This window comes from Oxyura jamaicensis, chromosome 8, assembly GCF_011077185.1.
Source record: "Oxyura jamaicensis isolate SHBP4307 breed ruddy duck chromosome 8, BPBGC_Ojam_1.0, whole genome shotgun sequence".
NCBI classification, from domain to species: Eukaryota; Metazoa; Chordata; class Aves; order Anseriformes; family Anatidae; genus Oxyura; species Oxyura jamaicensis.
The window spans coordinates 11,223,368-11,240,043 of NC_048900.1; the positions used below are offsets into that span (position 1 = coordinate 11,223,368).

Consider the following 16,676-nt stretch of genomic DNA (forward strand, 5'->3'; position numbering starts at 1 on the left):
GGACACGAGAGGAACAAGAGCAGGAGCAGGTAAGGTGGGGTGGAAAAATCCTTGCACCAAGACACTTATAGGGCCGCACTGAATGAACCCTGTTTTGTGTTGCCTGCCAAAGAACAGCAATCACTCCTGTTTTGTATGTCAAAGTCCTCATTTATTTCTGACATTGAGTTTGGACCCATAGCTCAGCAACAAAGACAGAGAATAACAACGGGAAATCTGAAGTGGAAAAAATCTGAGATCCCTGCCCCCACCCTGTGCTGTTCCTCCACCATTCCCAAACCTCACAACCCACAGCTGTATCTCCCGTGGCTCCTGCCCTTTCGGACTCACCCGTCCATCTGCAGCCACGCCAGGCCAGGGGTTTGTGCTGGCTGCAAGGACGATCCTTGCCTTGGTCATCCAGCGACTTGGGATCTGCCTCGCCAGCCGTGGCACCCTGTTAGCTGGTGACAGGTCACATTTCGTTTGCACGGGATGGTGATGATGATATGACTGCATTCCTCTCACCAGAGGGGTGACCACAGAAGCAAAGCCTGGTGTGTTATTCCCAACCAGACCGAGTCATGGTAGGAAGCCTTGCTTCACGCCAAGAGGTAGACTTGGGTGCCGGGAGCTGCCGTGCCCTCGGGTCGCGCTGTGATGATAACGTCACGTGGCTCCGAGCAGGAGGGAGACCTAGCTGAGTTCTAGCAGGAAAGGACAGGATTCGCTGAGTTAGCCAAGAAAAACAGACTACTTTCCTGGGGAGGAGGACTGGGTGGGAGCCAGGGGCTATCAGCCAGGGAGCATTGCTGTTGCTTTCTTCCCCCTGCCTGCCCTTAACGTGAGAGGCCACGAAGACCTGCTCTCGCCATTTGGAGAATGGAAGGAGACTGTAAAAGAGATGCAGCCAGACTGAGTCCGGGGTTAATGGAAGTGCAATGTCTTTCTGGTCCGGAGATGGAAGAGACAGTGAATAATGTTTGCTCGAAAGGCTGTGTAAAATGTGGGCTGGGGCACGGTGTTTGGATTGCAAGGACCATCATCACATTTGGCATTCATCTGGCTCCTTTTCTTTTGGTAATATGAGCAGCGGTGCCAAGCCATGCGCAGGTCCAGCTTGTCAATTAGCCTTTTGCCTGCTAACGAAGACATCTGAGGCTGATGCAGCACGTGCCTCCGTACCGAGACCTCCTTCACCTGTGCTTGAATGGGGAGGTCAAGAATTACCAATCCAAATCCTTCTGGTAGTCCAATTTCCAAACTGTGGAGGTGCAAAAAATCCCAAAACCAAACCATATCAATTTCTGAGCAGTTCTGTCCGATTTGGCAAAGGCAAGGCAAGCGGCTCCTGCTACTGCTTCTAGCAGCATCCGCACGGCCAGGGGGAGCTGGGCCGGCTGCATCCCTCCCCCCTGCCATTAACAGGGAGCGCTGGTTGCTATGGGAAGTGCCCGTGAATGATGGAGATGTCCGTTTGGTCATTTTTTAACCTAATTTGATTTATGGAGGAAGAAGGAACTTTCCCACGTTCGTTCTGCAGACGGAGCTGCTGGCTGAGCTGTCGTTAGAAGCCGCGGAGCCACCGAGCCCAGGCTCGGGTCTTGCAGCTTCTTTTTCCAGAAGTAAAAGAGGGGGGACCCCGAGCACCTGGAAATCATGCTCCATTAGAGGTTGTGATCCTTGTGCAGGAGGAGACCTGACCGGCAGTCTCTGCTGTTGCGAGCAAAAGCCATCCTAAAACCAGCTGTGCTCGGCTGGGGGTCTGGGCAGGGCTTTGGATGCTGAAGGTGATCAAACTGCAGTTATCTGGGGGTGCAAACCTCCTCGTGAGGAAAGTCTTGATATCTTTATGGGCCCAAGCTAAAACCGCTCCTAAGGAAGCTCGTGAGGAGTGGAAGAGGTGGGGTTTTGGCTGCAGAGGGGTCTACCTGTGCCTGTTTGTGTGGGCCTTGTAAGCGACTTCACCTCCCCTCGTGGAGATCCAAATCCTCTCCAGTAACTTCTTCCATGCGTGTGCAGACCGACGTGGCCGGGAGCCGGTGCCCTGTTTTCGGCACTAACACAGAAGCAAAGTGCTCACGGCGCCCCGGCCTCCCCTCCCTCGCACCCCCCCGTGCTGCGGGAGCTCCCCTCTCCATCCCTCGGGGCGGCTGCGTGGGGACTCCGGGGAGCCCCTGGTAATTAGGTTCGTTTGTACTGTACATAGCCCTCATTAGACAAGTCCCTTCAGGAGATAGAGTAGTAATTACACTTATTGTGGGTTCGGAGACCGCCGTCTCGACATCCTCCTTCGATGTCTCCCTTACCCGTAAAGCTTCGCCGTGCCGGCTCAGCAGGAGGGCTGCACGGGTCCCGCGCTCCTCCCTTGCACGGACCCCCCCCGGCCACGGGGGGCAAAAATCCCCATTCCTCAAGCGGGGCGCGTTGCGGGGGGGTCACACCTCCGTGCTGATGGCCCTCGGCGGGGGGAAGCTCTCGCGGAGGACGCCGTGCCGGCTCAGCGCGAAGCCCTGCAGGGCCGCCAGGTTGACGGGCGGCCCCATCTCCTTGTAGCAGGCGGGCGCGTAGGCGACCCGCTCACCCCCGTTGCGCACCATGTCGGGGGTCCGTATGTAAAAGGGGGAGCCGTAGGGGGAGCAGGTCGGGCAGCGGGGGTGAGCCCCATGCTGGTTGAGCTCGGGGACGGGCGTGGGGCTGCCCTGCCCGTCCACGACGCGGGAGTTGCAGGCGTTGCACGTGCCGGGGTGAGAGTGCGCGGGAAGGTCTGGCTCTTCCTCTTCCTCCTCCTCCTCCTCCTCCTCTTCCTCGTCGGAGTCATCTTTCTTGCAGCAGTAGTACTGCGGGAGAGGGACAGGGCTTTATCAGAAAGCACGGGCACAACGAGTTAGAGAGGAAAGAACGGGGAGAGGCTGAAATTCAGCCTCGTCCATCACATTTGGCTGCCACATCTTAAGAAAGGCCAGCCTCAACTCTGTTAATAAATAAAAATAATTATAAATAAATAAATAAACAACCAGAGGAGAGGCAGGTAGAGAAAAGTGGTGAAACAGGAGTGGTTCAGCTGGATGAAACCTAGCTGGATGCAGCCGGAGGGGGCTCATCCTTTCCCCTGGCAGCGAGGTTTGCGTGGGGAAGGTGTTTTGGGACTCCACCCCCCGAGTAACCGCTGTGCTGCCCGTCACGGTGCTGCATGGCGCAGACCTCGCATTAACTTTTAAAAAGCAGGAGGTTGTAGCTGGCCGTTGTTGAAAGCCTCCTCGTCTAATTTACTTGGAAAAAAAAAGAAATAAGAAAAAAGAAAAAAAAAAGCTCTCCATCTGGTATTGCAGACCCAGCCAAGCCAACACCTGAATGAACAAGCGCTGCAGAACCTCAAAAGCCTTGGGGGAGGTGGCCTGCACCGGGAGGAGGAACAGCAGCACCCAGGGAGGTGGGGTGCTGCAGCTCCCTGCCCATCACCAGCAAGAACCCCCCAGATCTCTCCTGTGCCAGCGATGCTGCTGGGATCCCCGCAGCCCCGGTGTGACGGGGACGTCCCTGGCGCTCACCTGTAGCCTACAGTAGCAGAGCACGGCAATGATGCACAGTAGGATCACCGTCGCTAGGATTCCCCCGGTGATAACAACAGTTCCCGCTGTCATCCGACCGATTCTCCATCAAACTCTGAAAGGCAGGACGTGACTGTAGAGCTTGGGGGCTACAAGGATACAGGGACGGGCATCGTGTCCCCCCGCCACCCGGGGGCCACTTACCCAGGAAAGCGGTGGCCGAGCCTCGTGGTCACGCCGGCCCCGGGGTGGCCGGCCGGGGCTGGCAGCTCCACATGGCCCCGGGGAGACGCCTGCGGCCCTGGGAGGGGAGAGGAGGAGAAAAAGGTGCCGTCAGCTTGTCCCCCTGCCCACTGTCCCCTTCGGTCCATCCCCAGCACCATGGTGAAATAATTCACTTCTACAGGGAGAAGGGCAGGGTGCTGCAAAAATGGGGAAGACCAACCCGCCAAGCTGGGAAAGGATGCTCTGAAATCTGTGATTTCAGCCCAAATGAGTGAGTTGCACCCAGGAAACCCTGCTGGGCCATCCCGTGCCTTGGGCAACGCAGTGGCTTTGGGGAAGTGCAGGCAGGGCTGGCGCAGCCACACTTTGTCAGCAGCCCCGCAGCCCCTAATGGATGGGGCCCCAGAGCCAGCCGAGGAGATCTAATTACCCGCGGCCCACGTGGCCCTAGCTGATGGAGGGGGGTGGCAGCTTCGAGGCGAGACCTGCCGACCCCACTCCTCTGCAACACGGCCCCAGGCAGCACCATCCCCATCTCCCCTCCCTCTCCATCCCTCCACACATCCCAATTCTTGCTCCCCGAGCCCCAGCCTGAGCTTTGGGAAGGGCATCACTCGGACCAGAGCCCTGGATGGGGCCAGCTGAGGTCCTCCTACGGGCTTTGCCCCCACACGGAGGGGACAGAGGACAGCCAAGGAGGGACGCGACGCCTCTGCCACCCACCGTGGGGTTTGCAGACCGATCCCTGGCAGGTCCAGCCTGCTGCAAATTGATTTCCTGCGCTCAGCAAGGCACCATGCAAAGCCAAGAGGATGGCTTGTGTTTAATTTCCTCCTCAAGCTGATCTCACATGTGAAACAGGGAAAAATAAAATAAAATAAAAAATCCAAGAAATCGATACGTCCAAAAGCCAGCTGATAGCACCATCCATCAGCAGAGCTAACAACAGGGACGGACACACTGCCGTTACAACCGAGCTGCACCCCGAGATGCTGCCAGGAGAAGGGGTCAGCAGGGACAGCTTGGGGACACGGGGCAGCGCCCGGTGGTGTTATCACATCCTGAGGCAGCTCCATTAGGAGGGAGGAGACGACAGTGGTTTGGCCAGGAAAGGCAAATGCTGACCTCTGGCAGCCCCCAGGAGGGAGCACGCAGCGAGCCGGGCGGTGATGGATGCTGCAGGCAGCCGCTCGCATCCAGAAAACTTCATTTTGTGGGAGCCGTGATTTGATTTACAGCTCCGAGGGCAGCATCCGATTAGCCCAGGTCCGGAGCGAGCGAGCGGGGAGCAGCTTCAGCAGGGAGGGACTGGCCCCGGGGATGGGGCATCTGCTGCCCCACCATGGCATGGGGACAGGGGACGGGTCCCCAAGCTCTCCACGTCCCCAGAGCGAGCCCAGCTTCCCCGAATGAGCCAGAGGAGAGCCTGAGTGGCTCAGAAAGGACTTCATCCCCAAGGTGGGCATCAGGACCCACCAGCACCTGAGCCACAGCTCAATTAAAGCAATATTTCTGTTAGCATTAGGAGGTTCCCCTCCTTGGGGCTGCACCACCCCACATCCCGGTGACAAGCGCAGCTGCAGCGGGCGGCGTCCCCCCATCCCCAGCAGGGACACAACGCCCAGAGCCGCATCCAGCTCCTCCGGGCGGGCACGCAGAGCCGCTTGGCGCAGAGATACATTTCCTTTAATTGATGCCGCGTGGCAGCGCAAAGTTACGGCCTGGAAAGTGACTCTGGAAGCGAGCAGCTTCTATATTTATTCCCCTGCCATGCCGCCCACGTCAGACGCGCGCAGTTGGGAGGCGAGGCTCCGGCTCCCGTGCCCATAAAGCAGCCGGCCGGGGATTTGTTTTGCAGGACGCCACGCGCGGAGCCGGGGCTCTGTCCTGGTGCCCCCAGCCCCGTGCAAGGCAGGGTGCTGTCGGCAAAGCGCCGGCGCGGCCCCAGCCCGGCTCTGCTCCCCCGGCTTCGCTCTGCAGCGCGGGGCTAATTCAATGAGATGTCTGCCTGGTAAATTAGCCCAGCCGCTGCCTTACCAGAATCCTCTAACAGGCCTAATTGGAACAGAACAGCAGCAGGGGCTGCCGCCTCCGAGCAGAGCAGAGGGCAGCTCCTGGCCTCTTTTGGGTTAAGTTTTTTTTGCCTCACTTGGGTCAAGCACCCCCAGAGCCAAGCCGGGGCTTTGCCCTGCAGGGCTGCAGGTAAGCGCAGAAGGAAACCCATATAAAGAGCCCCCCTCTCCCGCTCCGTCCACAGATGGCCCCAGCCCAGACAGGAGCATTTCAATTGGATTTTTGGCTGCAGCCATCCCTAATTCAGAAATGGGGGGGATCTGGGCACGGCAACTGCAACCCCATCGCAGCAGGGCCGGGAAAATTCTGATTCCAGGCTGCTGCGGCGGGCAGCGAGAAGAGCTTTTCCCAGCAGAAAGGGCATGGGACACCCACTCCCAATAGGAGAGGTTTTTTGTGCAGTGCCCCGCAGTGTCTCAAGCCGTGTGGAATTGCCCCAGAAGCGCCGTATGGGAAATGAACCCTGGTTAGCCTCACCCCCCACTGTTTCTGAAGGGATACGAGGGGCATCGGGGATGCATTACGGGGGCCCAGTAGTGTCTGACAGGGGGGAGGGGGCTGTTTCCAAATTTCCCTGCATTTTGGTGGAAAGGGAACAACTTCCAGAGCAAAAGTAGTAGTACACGTTTGCATGCATCAATTGCAAAAAACAAGCAAACAACAACAAAAAAAACCACAACCACAAGAAATTAGTAAAAAAGAAATTAGCCGGGGCTGCGAGGTCAGGATAAGGGACGGAGACCTCCGCTCGATCCCCGGGGCTGTGGGCACAGCCGTGCCGATACGATCTACTCTGCTCCCCAATTCGATTTTCCTGCCACTTCTACCAAAGGAGCAGGCGTGCTGCGGGGCCAATCCCATTAGGGGACTGAGCGACACCAAATCTGTCTTTATCCCGGGCATGAATTGAACGAGGAGGATCAATCCCAGCAGGGTCATGGCGCTGAGTAGCCCGGAGCATCCTGGAGCACCGGCCCCAGCAAAATCTGAGCGAGCACAGAAGCCAGCCCCCATGTTCCCATGAAAGATTTTTTTTTTTTTTTTTTTTCATTAAGCCAATTTCTCACCGTTCTCAGTGGTTTTTTTTTTTAACTACCTCTGTGACAGCTTCACCTCCAGGCTCCGAGAAACACCTTGCTAGCTCCTTCCTTGCCCTGGACACAGATGCTCTCACCCTTTCCACCTTGTTTCCATCACTCCCATGAAAACCCGATGCCGGCCACCCAATTTCCAGCTGGATCTGCTCAGCCTCAGCACACGGTGAAACACGCAGCCCGATGCACGAAACACAACTCAGGCAAAACCTTTTCTTGCAGCTGCTGGCTCTGCTCCTGCAAGCTAAGCCCCAGGGGAATGCTCTCGCTGAGCTTTTGCAAAGCCAACGGCTTCAGCCCCCGGGCAGTGCTGCCCCAGCCGGGTCTGCTGTGGCTTGAAGTCACCCAATTGATTTGATTTGCTATAAAAATAAATAAATTCTCCTGCTCAGCCCCCAGGGACAGTGACCGTGCATCCTACGGGGCAGAGAGGAAAAGCGACGACGTGTTTTTGGAGCAGGGAAGGTGCCGCTCCTGGGGACACGCAGGGGATGTCCCCCACATCCCAAGGCACCTGCAAGCGTGCCAGGGAGCCAGTGAGTGCTGAGGCTGGGATTCAATTAGCAAAGATATCGTTAAGGGGTAACGAGCATTCAGCAGCCAGGCAGGGAGAAGGAATGGGAGCTCTGTGGCCGACGCATCCCTGTCAGGAGACACGGGGTCTGCAGGGAATTTGCCTCCAAGCAGGGGATTCAGAGGCCCCGATGGGGGGATTTGTGATCTTTCCCTGCTGCCCACCTCTCGTGGGCACGTCTGCACATTGTCGGCAGCTTTAAGGAACCTGGAGCCAAACGGGCTGGCTACACCTGTCTTTGCCTAGCCAGGCGGGTGCCTTGCAGCATCAGGGAGCAGATAACCCTCATTCCGCTGCTCCTCCCCAAAAATACGCCCTAGGGACGGTTGCAGTTGTAACCCCACTCCTGCAGTACCTGCGGGTCTGAAGGGTGCTCCGCACAAGTCCCTTTTCCATGGAAAAGGGATGCAGGAGGGGGCTGACGGGGGAGCGCAGCCTCTTCCTGCGCATGATGCAAGACCTGCTGCTCCGGCTGCCAGCATCCCCCCGGCGTCTTCGCTGGGAGTATAAACAGATATTTATTTTAATGACTCATTAAAGCCTAATCACATTCACAGAGCAATACAGAGAGAGGAGCCTCCCACGTGCAGTACTACAGCCGGGAGCGCTCCGGGGACCTTTTCCTCCCAAAAAGCATGGGCAGACAGAGCGGCGCTCCGGTGGGGCTGGGTGCTATCCCTGGAGCAATGGCAACACAGTCAGGATCCCAAAAGACCCAGAAAAGCCTCAGTTTTCTTCTTTCTCCTACCCACCATGAGGGATGCTGTGGTCCAGGGAGAAACCAGGACCAGCCGGGAGCTTGGGGTTAGCTGGGTGCCCACCTGCAGAGCCTCAAACCAGTCCCTGATGGGTCCTGGCATTCAGGACCCATGTCCTTTCCCCTCACTTTCTTTAGGGGAAAAATACAAAAATTAGATTTGGTTACACTTTGGTTGCCCTCAACGGTGGTCACACCAAGAACAGTCCAAATTGGTGGGGAACCAGCCAGAGCCACGCTGCCCTGTCAGTGTGCCGGTGCCCCTGGCAGTGCCCTGCTGATTGCCACCGGCACCCCGCACTGCTCCAGGCCGAAGCTGGGTCATGGTGCCCAGCCCCAACCCTGCTCTCCTGGGCTAAATCCCAGCAGAATCGCTTGAGGAGCACTTCCAGATCCCCTTTTCCATACAGCATTGAGCAAAACCCATCCACGTCTGCTTCTCAGGACCACCCGCTCCTTTCAGCCACCGCATACCAGCAGGGCGAGGAGATGTAACGCAGCCAAGAGTGAGCCAGCTTTGCAGAGCAAAATCCCTTGTTATCTGCTGGATTTCAGAGCAGCTGTTTGGTTTTCAGGTTGATTTAGCCTGCGGTGGGGCACGGGCTCCTCCATCCTCACCCAGCCCTCGCTGCCCGGCCGGTCGCACACGCAATGTCACACGCGGCACCGAGGGAAACGTGGCATGAAGCCTCTTAGCACTGTCAGCAAACAAAGTGTGAAACGCGCTTTCAGGAAAACACGGGTAACAGAGCCTCGATAAATATTTCATCTCGGTGGGAAGGCAGCGCGGGGCGGCTGGGCTCGGGGGGATGCAGGCTGGGGAGGAAGAAGAGGCAGCCGGGGCAGGGACCGGCTTGTTTCTGCTTGCCCAGGGGGCTCCGGGGGTTTAGGCACGGCCACAGAGCAGACCCCACGAAGGGGGGGCACTTGTATTTCTGCTCCTGCCCGTGGCTAAGCTCAGCTGGAGGCAGCGGGCAAGGAGATTCTCACTTTCTAGAAATCACCTCGTGGCTTTTCCTACCCCAAAAAGCAATCCCATGGTGGAGGAGACACATAATGCTGCTGGGACCCTCTGCTCCTGGGTTTCATCACGAAGTGATTTCCCAGCCTTCAGCTGCACCCCGCTTGTCCCCTCCAGGAGCGCCGTGCCACCGCGCCCAAAGCACACCCATGGCAAATGGCTGGAGGATGCTCTGCGTTTCTCCAGGGAGCAGGGTTTGCTGAGTGGAAAGCCTCCTGCACCTGATTCCTGCTCCATCTGGGATCTTTCAGCCTGGAGCAGAACGGTGATGACGGCCCCAATGACGGGGCTGAAACCTGTACCTGGTGGGGGCAAGCTCGCCATCATCCGATGCTCATCACCGCACGGGGAAGAGCAGCCTGCTTCTTGGCCGGTCAACAGGTGAAAGCCCTCCTAGAGGAATTAATCTGCTCTGAAAGCCCAGCTCAGAGCCCATCAGACCCCACCAGGAGGACGTTAAATGCTAACGAGCACCCCAACGCGGCCGGTGCCCCGCAAAGAGCTCCACGTTGGGAGCTCCACGGCTTGGAGGAGCAAGGGGCAAGGCTGGGGGTGAAAAACCAGAGCTGGTAACACAACTCTCCATCGGGTGGAATATTCCATGGCACATCAGAAACCTTCTCTGCTGTAGAGAGGATCAATAGCAACACCAACGAAATCCAGCTGAAAACACTAACTGTTTCCACATGCCCTTTTCCAGGGAATACAATCCTCCAGGATAACCTTAAGAGACAACAAAAGCCAGACCACTAACTCGAGCACAGGTCTCCTCTAATTACCGAGGCTTGGCGAGAGATAAAGCAGAGATCCTTTGGACCAAACAAAAGGGTTTGATTTCCCTCACTCGACCGAAGGCAGCCATCATTTCCACGCGGAGGCTTGGTGGCGAGGCTGGGGGCCGTCGGGGCACGATTCCCGGCCTCGATGTTTCCCAAACTTCACCCTGAGAAGCGCGGCGTCAGCAGCAGAGTGGGGCGAGCTCACCCCACCCTCGGGTGGCCCCAGCGGGTTACGGGTGCCTTTGGGTACACACCTGGCTAAACACAAAGTTGGGCACCGGGACCCCAAGGAAACAAACTGCGGCCCCAGCGCTTTGCCCAGCTGAGGCTGCAGCCCACCCAGCACCCCCTGCCCAGCCTCCCTTACCCCCCCAACCCCCTTTTTCCCAACCCTATTTTACCCAACCCCCCCACCCCCCTTTTTTTGTTCTTTTCCCCCAAATCCCCGAGCCTTACCTGGGAGCCGGAGGGGGGACAGGAGGAGAGCACCAGCGAGGCACGGGGAGGAAGGGGAGCACCGGCAGAGGATGAAGATGATGAGGAAGAGGACGAGGACGAGCAGCGGCAGCAGCACCGAAGCCGGGAGGCGCGGGCAGCCGGGGGGGGGCGGCGGGGAGGAGTTTGCCACTGGACGGAGCCGCCCCCGGCCCCGCACCGCCCCCGGCCCCGGCCCTGTCGCTCCAAGCCGGGACCCCCCCCACAGACCCCGGGTGTCCCCACTCAGCCTGCGGCACCCCCCCATCACCACTCCAAATCCATCCCCTGAGCGCCCCGAAGTCCCCCGGACGTCCCCTCAGGATGCTGAACCCGTCCTGTGTTGACAAAATAAAATCCCCCCCAGGAGCCCACCCCCTGTTTTTTCCTAATTAATTCCCCCCGGTGACTGCTGGCCAAGCAGAGCCAGCGTTCAGCCTGCACTGATGCTGCGTGCAAGCACCCAAGGGACACAAACACACCCCCACGGTGATCTGTAAGGCCCCCACTTAGGGTTTTGGAGCCCCCAGACCATGATGAGGGGCAGACAAACCCTGCCTCCATTCCCCCTTTTGTAAACCCAGGGCAACAGCCAGGCAGTCCTCGGACAGACGTGGAGAAGAGTTTCTTTAGGACTCGGCCAACACCGGGCTGAGATTGCAAAGCCCCAGGAGGGATGCACAGAGCGGTGGTGAAGCCCCCCAGCAAAACCGTCCCCTGCCACCACCCTCAGCTCCATCCCAAAGCACACGGGATGCCGAAGATCCCAGTGAAACAAACACAACCCAGCGCTGCTCTGGCGAGCAGCAACATCGGCCCGCCGGGATTTTGCTGCCGGCAGCACGTCGCCCATCACCGTGTCAGTATTTTTTAAAGCAGCGGGAAAAGACAGAACACAAAAGGTGGGATTGACGCCTCTGTGGTTGTCAAGAAAAGCTCGGGAACGGGGGCACCAGATGCTCCACAGCAGGGAAGGAAATGGGGAACAAAGTTGTTGGCTCCGGGTGGCAGGGTTTTACATAAAGCACGGGGGTCGGGGATAGTACCGCCGGTAAACATAACAGCAGCTGGAGCCGGGGCACTTCTTCCTTTTTTTTTTTTTTTTTTTTTTTTTTTCTCCAGGGGGTGGAAAAGGAAACACAAAGCTTCTCGTGACCCAGAAATGGCCCCTGAGGGATCATTGTTGCCTCGCTGGCACCTCCGTTTCTGCCACCTCCAGCCCCCGCACGATGCAGGGACCAGAAACCTGCCGAAATCTCACCCTCCGACACACAGTGCTCATGCATGCAGTCACCTTTCAAGCTCGCCAGTCTTGCCACTCAATTTGTGTCAGCCCAGAAAGCCCGGGGGAAGTGTGTAGGACTCCTTCTCCCTGCTGCTGGAAAAGATTTCATGTCAACAACTCCCCTCCTGCCCGGCACGTGTCCCAAAACGCTGATGCCCAAGGACGCTGGGGAGCTGAACCCCCAGCTACTGCCATTGGGATTTCTTCTCTTTCACACTTGGAGTTTTGCTCTTAGGTACATTTTTAGCAGAGCAGCATCACTCAGAAAAAGCCTGACAGTGCACAATGCCAGCCCCAGCCAGCTCCTGCCCACCACTAAGCCACCGAGACAGCCGGAGGGTACGAGCACCCCCAGGGGACACTGTGGGTCCCCATCCCATGTCACTTGTGGGGTCGGGAGCAGGCGGGGGGCTGCTCGCAGCACCTCAGCACGATGCTCGCTGCCCCTTCTCCCCTTCCAGGCAGCCGGCTCCGCTCCCCGGGGAGCTGCGAGCCAAGGCGCAGCGTTCCCCTGGGCAGCGCGGGTCTTCCAGCTGCGCCTCGCTCAGCGCACACCTCGCTGCCGCTGTGTTCGCCTGCGCAAGCATTGGAAATAAACCCAGCCCTCGGCACGAGGGGTGCCCTGAGCTGCCCGGCCCCCATCTCTCCGTTATCGGGGCCGGGGATGCGCCCATCGCTCCCAAGGCATGGGCTGGAGGGGAGACCTGGCATCGTCTTGATGATGCATAGATATATTTGTTTGTTGTTTTTTTCCCCTTGGGAATTGATGAAGGGAGGTCGTGTTCCCAAAGCGAGGATCCTTCTCCACCACGTCCAAGCCCTGGGGGCTCGCCCCGGGGCCACCCGCTGCGGGGGTGATGGAGGAGAGGCAGAAGGAGCCGGCAGTAATGTCATTAGGCCAGAGTTATGCTGTCTCCTTCCCAAACGCAGATAAATGTCTTAAAGAGGAGCCCTTGTGTATTTTACAGCCAGAGACCAATGGATATTCCCCCTCCCCTCCCCGGGTGGGGGTTTGCAGCTTCTCCATGCAATTAGGCAGCAGCGTAGCGTTAACCCATCGCACGCCCCCAGCAGCAGCTGGGAGCAAGAAACCTTTGCCCATCAGCTCCTGTGTGTCCATCCCCTCCTCCTTGGGATGGCTCGGGCTTGGCTGGGGCTGTGGAAGACTTCCAGAATTTTTTTTTTTTAAATAATTAATTAATTTAAAATAAATAAATAAATAAATATAACAGCATTCATTTTCACTCCAAGCAGGATTTTCCTCGGCCCTGCAGGAGAAGCACGGCCGCTGCCCTGATCAATGTTGGGCGCAGTGCTGCTCCCAAACCCACCTTCCCTCTCTCCCTGCGATGAACACAAAGCCTAAATATTTGATGAAGCCCAGCAGCTTTTTCCGGCCGCTGGAAGGAAGTGCTGTGCTGGCCGAGCGCGGCTCGATGCGGCAGCACGAAGCCAGAGCCACAAACACCTCTGTGCCTTCCTCCTGGTGCCCATTGCATCCTTTCTGCACCACCAGGGCTTGCCCCCTTGCTCCCAAAGCTGTCCTCTGCTCACACATCCCCTCCAGCCCCATCTTTGCATCTCCTGGTGCTGGGATGGTGGCTGCTGGGACGCACGGGGGGATCCTTCTGGGGCTGCAGTGAAGGAAGAACCCTGGGGGGGCTTTGCCCTGCTCTGCCTGGGGACCTCCTTGGGCAGCGCCGCGCGGTGGCATCGATCGTCCCCGCCTGCCAAGCCGCAGCCCCGCGTGGCACGGCCGCGGCATCGATCACGGCTGCAGGATTGGGTTAGCGGGGAAAAGCTGCCCGTGGGGACCAGTGGCGCACGTGGCAAGGTTAACTCCTTCCAGGCAGCTGTGACCAGTACTACTGGGAACACCTGGGCTGTACTGGGGACAGAGCCCCTGCTGTGGTCACTGATGGCCAAGCTCAGGAGCCACCAAAGAGGGGATGCAGAGGTGCCAACCTGACCCCATGGGCAGCAGCATCCCTAAATCCCAGCGGAGAGCTGAGAGCCTCCACTACAGCCCCAGGAAGGCCTTTTTGGAGCAGGGCTTTCCCTTTCCCAGCTGCAAAGAAGCATTTCAGAGCCCCACTCTGGCAGCAATCAACGCAGCAGAGCCGTGGCAGGCATCACCCTTGGCCAGCCCCCGGGTGCATTTAGGGCTCTGTCTCTCTGCAAGGCATCGGGTGAGGATGCCCAGCCCCTGGTTGTGACCCCCTGCCCGTGGGGGTCCTGCAGCCCTCCCGCTGCGGTGCACAGTGCTGCCCCGAGCATCCATCCCATCCCTTCCTCCCGTGGAGCCCAGCCTTGGCCTCATTTCAGGCTGGGCGAGCGGCGGCCCGGCCCCAGAGGTAGCGAGCTGATGCCGAACCTCCTAATGGAGCTTGACAGCAGTGGGATTAAAAGCACAAGTGAGATCGCAACCCCTCCGCAATCAGCTTCTGCCTTGAAAGAGCTGAACCAGAAAAGAAACCTCCTGGCAGCAGGACGGGTGGAAAGAGGAGCACGCACACAGGCACGCACGCCGCTCACCCTGGGCGCGAGCGCTGGGACCCCCCCCTTCTTCCTCTGCTCTCCAACCCTCTTCCACACTCCTTCCCACGAGCAGAGAGATCCCAGCACCAAACTGAACCCAAAGGGGCTTTGGCAGCGATTAAGCGCACTGTACTTGTGCAGACCACAAGTGAGAAGCTGCAAAATCACCCTCCAAAAAGCCATCAGGGCCCAAGCACCGTCCCCACCGCCGCTCACCCCAAAGCTGCCCCAGCTCAGCCCTGCAGCTGCTTGCTCCTGGCCACATAAGGGGCAAAAAGGGGGCTTCTTGCTGCACAGGGAGCCCCCGCGGGGACTGCTGCGTGCACTCAGGAGCACTGATGGGTTTCAGCACGGCGCTGGGGCTGAAAAGGCAGCTCCGGCTCCAGACCTTGTTTTGCAGTGACCTGTGCCGAGAATTTGCTTATCCCTTTTTCTTGCTAAATGGAAAGAAAAAGAAATCCTTCCAGGTCAGAGGAAAGAAAAGCATTTACTCGTGGGTCAAGTGAAGCAATCTGATGCAGGGCTGAGTGCAGTTTTACCCTCCCCGAACCCAAGACTGCATTTCCATCTGAAAAAAAAACAAATCTAAAAATAAAAGAAGAAAGGATTTGGTGTCAGAAACAGGTTTTTATTTTTCTATTTTTATTTTTTAAGCCCAAATAACTTCCTGGATCAAACCCCACTTTGTAAAGCATGGATCGACCTGAAGGTGCAGAGGGGAGAGGATGGGCTGGAGCATCGAGGTGGAAAACGGGACGGCAGGGGCAGGGAGGAGGTGGCACCGGGCAGCTCGGCTGCCCCAGCAGTGGGATGCGGGCGCTCAGCTGGCGCCGCAGCACTTTGTTCAGCTGTCGTTTCCAGCCTCCTCCCCGACAGCCAAATGCTTCCTGACAGCCCGTTTAAAACTCAAAGCTCCCATTTACCACCGCTGCTCACAGACACAGCAAGAAACTCTTCCGCAGCCCACGCAAAACCACCTCCCTGCCCCTTGCCTCCCTCCAGAGCTCGCCCAGATCTGGGGTCACCTCCACACCCAGGGGCTCAGCCGAGAGGACCCTACATTCCCAGCACCCCAATTTGGCCCCCTGTGCCCTGTCTGGAGGGGATGAGCCATCCCCCATGGCCACGAGCCAGGACCCCCTGCAATGCCCCGGTCCATTAGAGCGTCCCCGGAGCGTGCACCTCGCTGCGCCCTGCTTAACCCCAGCTTTTAGGAGGGTGGCAGAGCTGCACCGCTTTTCAATTTTTAATTTCGTCTCAACATCTCGGTCCTCTGCCCTGGGGACTGCCCATCGAGAATCGCTGCCGGTAGCACGGCTGCCCCTTAGCTAGAGGGAAGCTGGGGGCAAGGAGAGGAAATCAGCCCCATCCTGAGAGCCGGAGCCCTTTGTGGGCACACCTCGAGGTGGGGGTACCCACACTGGGCAGTCCTGAGCCGCACAGCACAGGGTTAGCCACAGCTCTGAACACCTCCCTCCTTTTCCTCAGACAGATCTGCAGGCTTGGGTCCCCCCAGACTTCACAGCTGGCCCAGGTTCACCCTGCAGCCACAACCCATGTGTGCCCTGGGAGCAGGGATGCAGGCACAGCATCGTGCTCCAGTCCCCGAAACAAGCAGCTTTTTTTCCACTCCCTTAAACAACAAACACACAAACAGGAACCTGCCAGGCATGAGGGACGTGACCCGAATTGTTCTGGGAGCAGAGAAACCACAGCGCTCACAGACAAGGCGTGAATGGCCAAAATGCACAGAAAAAAAAAAGGTACAGATACACTGACCACTTAAAAGCATCATGAAAGATACATGGGACTGCAGCAAAACCCTATAGCCTGCCTCCTGCAGATAACCTGAGCGTGAAAAAAGGGCGACATGCAGCGGTGATAGCCCAGAACATGCTCCCTACCTCCAAAACTTGGCAGATGAGGGAGCTCTCAGGCCACAGGGGATGTCTTGATCCTGCTCAGTGCTTGCTGGCTTCTTCCCAGGAACTCACCCGCTCTCGTTCCACACAGATGTAAGCTCTCAGTGTCCATGTCCCCTTCTCCAGGATCCCATTTGTGTCCCGCAACCCCAATTACAGCTGATATCTCCCCAGATTGACCTCATCTCTGCTGCAGCTTGCTAAACAAGAGGGGATACGGCTGCCCCAGCCGGAGGCCAGCAGTCCCCCTGCGAGCCTCGCCCGTGGGATCTGGGGTTTGCTGAGGGCCAGCCACAAGGATTCTCTGCACCCTGCAGTCACTTCATCAGCTCCTTGCCCTCTGGGATCCACCAAGAAGAGATTTAGGCTGAAGCGAGCAGCGCTGTGCCTCGGCCGCCACCTAG

General features: G+C 58.1%; 1 protein-coding gene across 4 annotated transcripts; it reads right to left on the reverse strand.

The window, feature by feature from the left end:
* Positions 1-129: 129 nt before the first annotated feature.
* FAM163A (family with sequence similarity 163 member A) lies at positions 130-16,600 on the reverse strand. 4 transcript variants are annotated; one of them, XM_035333784.1, is made up of 4 exons: positions 16,453-16,600; positions 3,735-3,831; positions 3,531-3,645; positions 130-2,819 (listed from the first exon to the last, which is right to left on the reverse strand). In XM_035333784.1, exons 3-4 carry the CDS (start codon positions 3,621-3,623, stop codon positions 2,418-2,420), a joined length of 495 nt encoding a protein of 164 aa, XP_035189675.1. In that variant the 5' UTR covers positions 3,624-3,645; positions 3,735-3,831; positions 16,453-16,600; the 3' UTR covers positions 130-2,417. The 4 variants fall into 4 exon arrangements, with proteins under 4 accessions (XP_035189675.1, XP_035189676.1, XP_035189673.1 ...); XM_035333785.1 differs by lacking the exon at positions 16,453-16,600 and adding an exon at positions 16,255-16,406; XM_035333782.1 differs by lacking the exon at positions 16,453-16,600 and adding an exon at positions 10,510-10,565.
* Between the last annotated feature and the right edge of the window lie 76 nt (positions 16,601-16,676).

Bases quoted from the DNA above. Each gene is read 5' to 3' on its own strand.
- FAM163A (XM_035333784.1), bottom strand. From the start codon at position 3,623: ATGACAGCGGGAACTGTTGTTATCACCGGGGGAATCCTAGCGACGGTG. The intron at 2,820-3,530 runs GTGAGCGCCAGG...CCTCTCCCGCAG, and splicing joins TCTGCTACTGTAGGCTACAG to TACTACTGCTGCAAGAAAGA.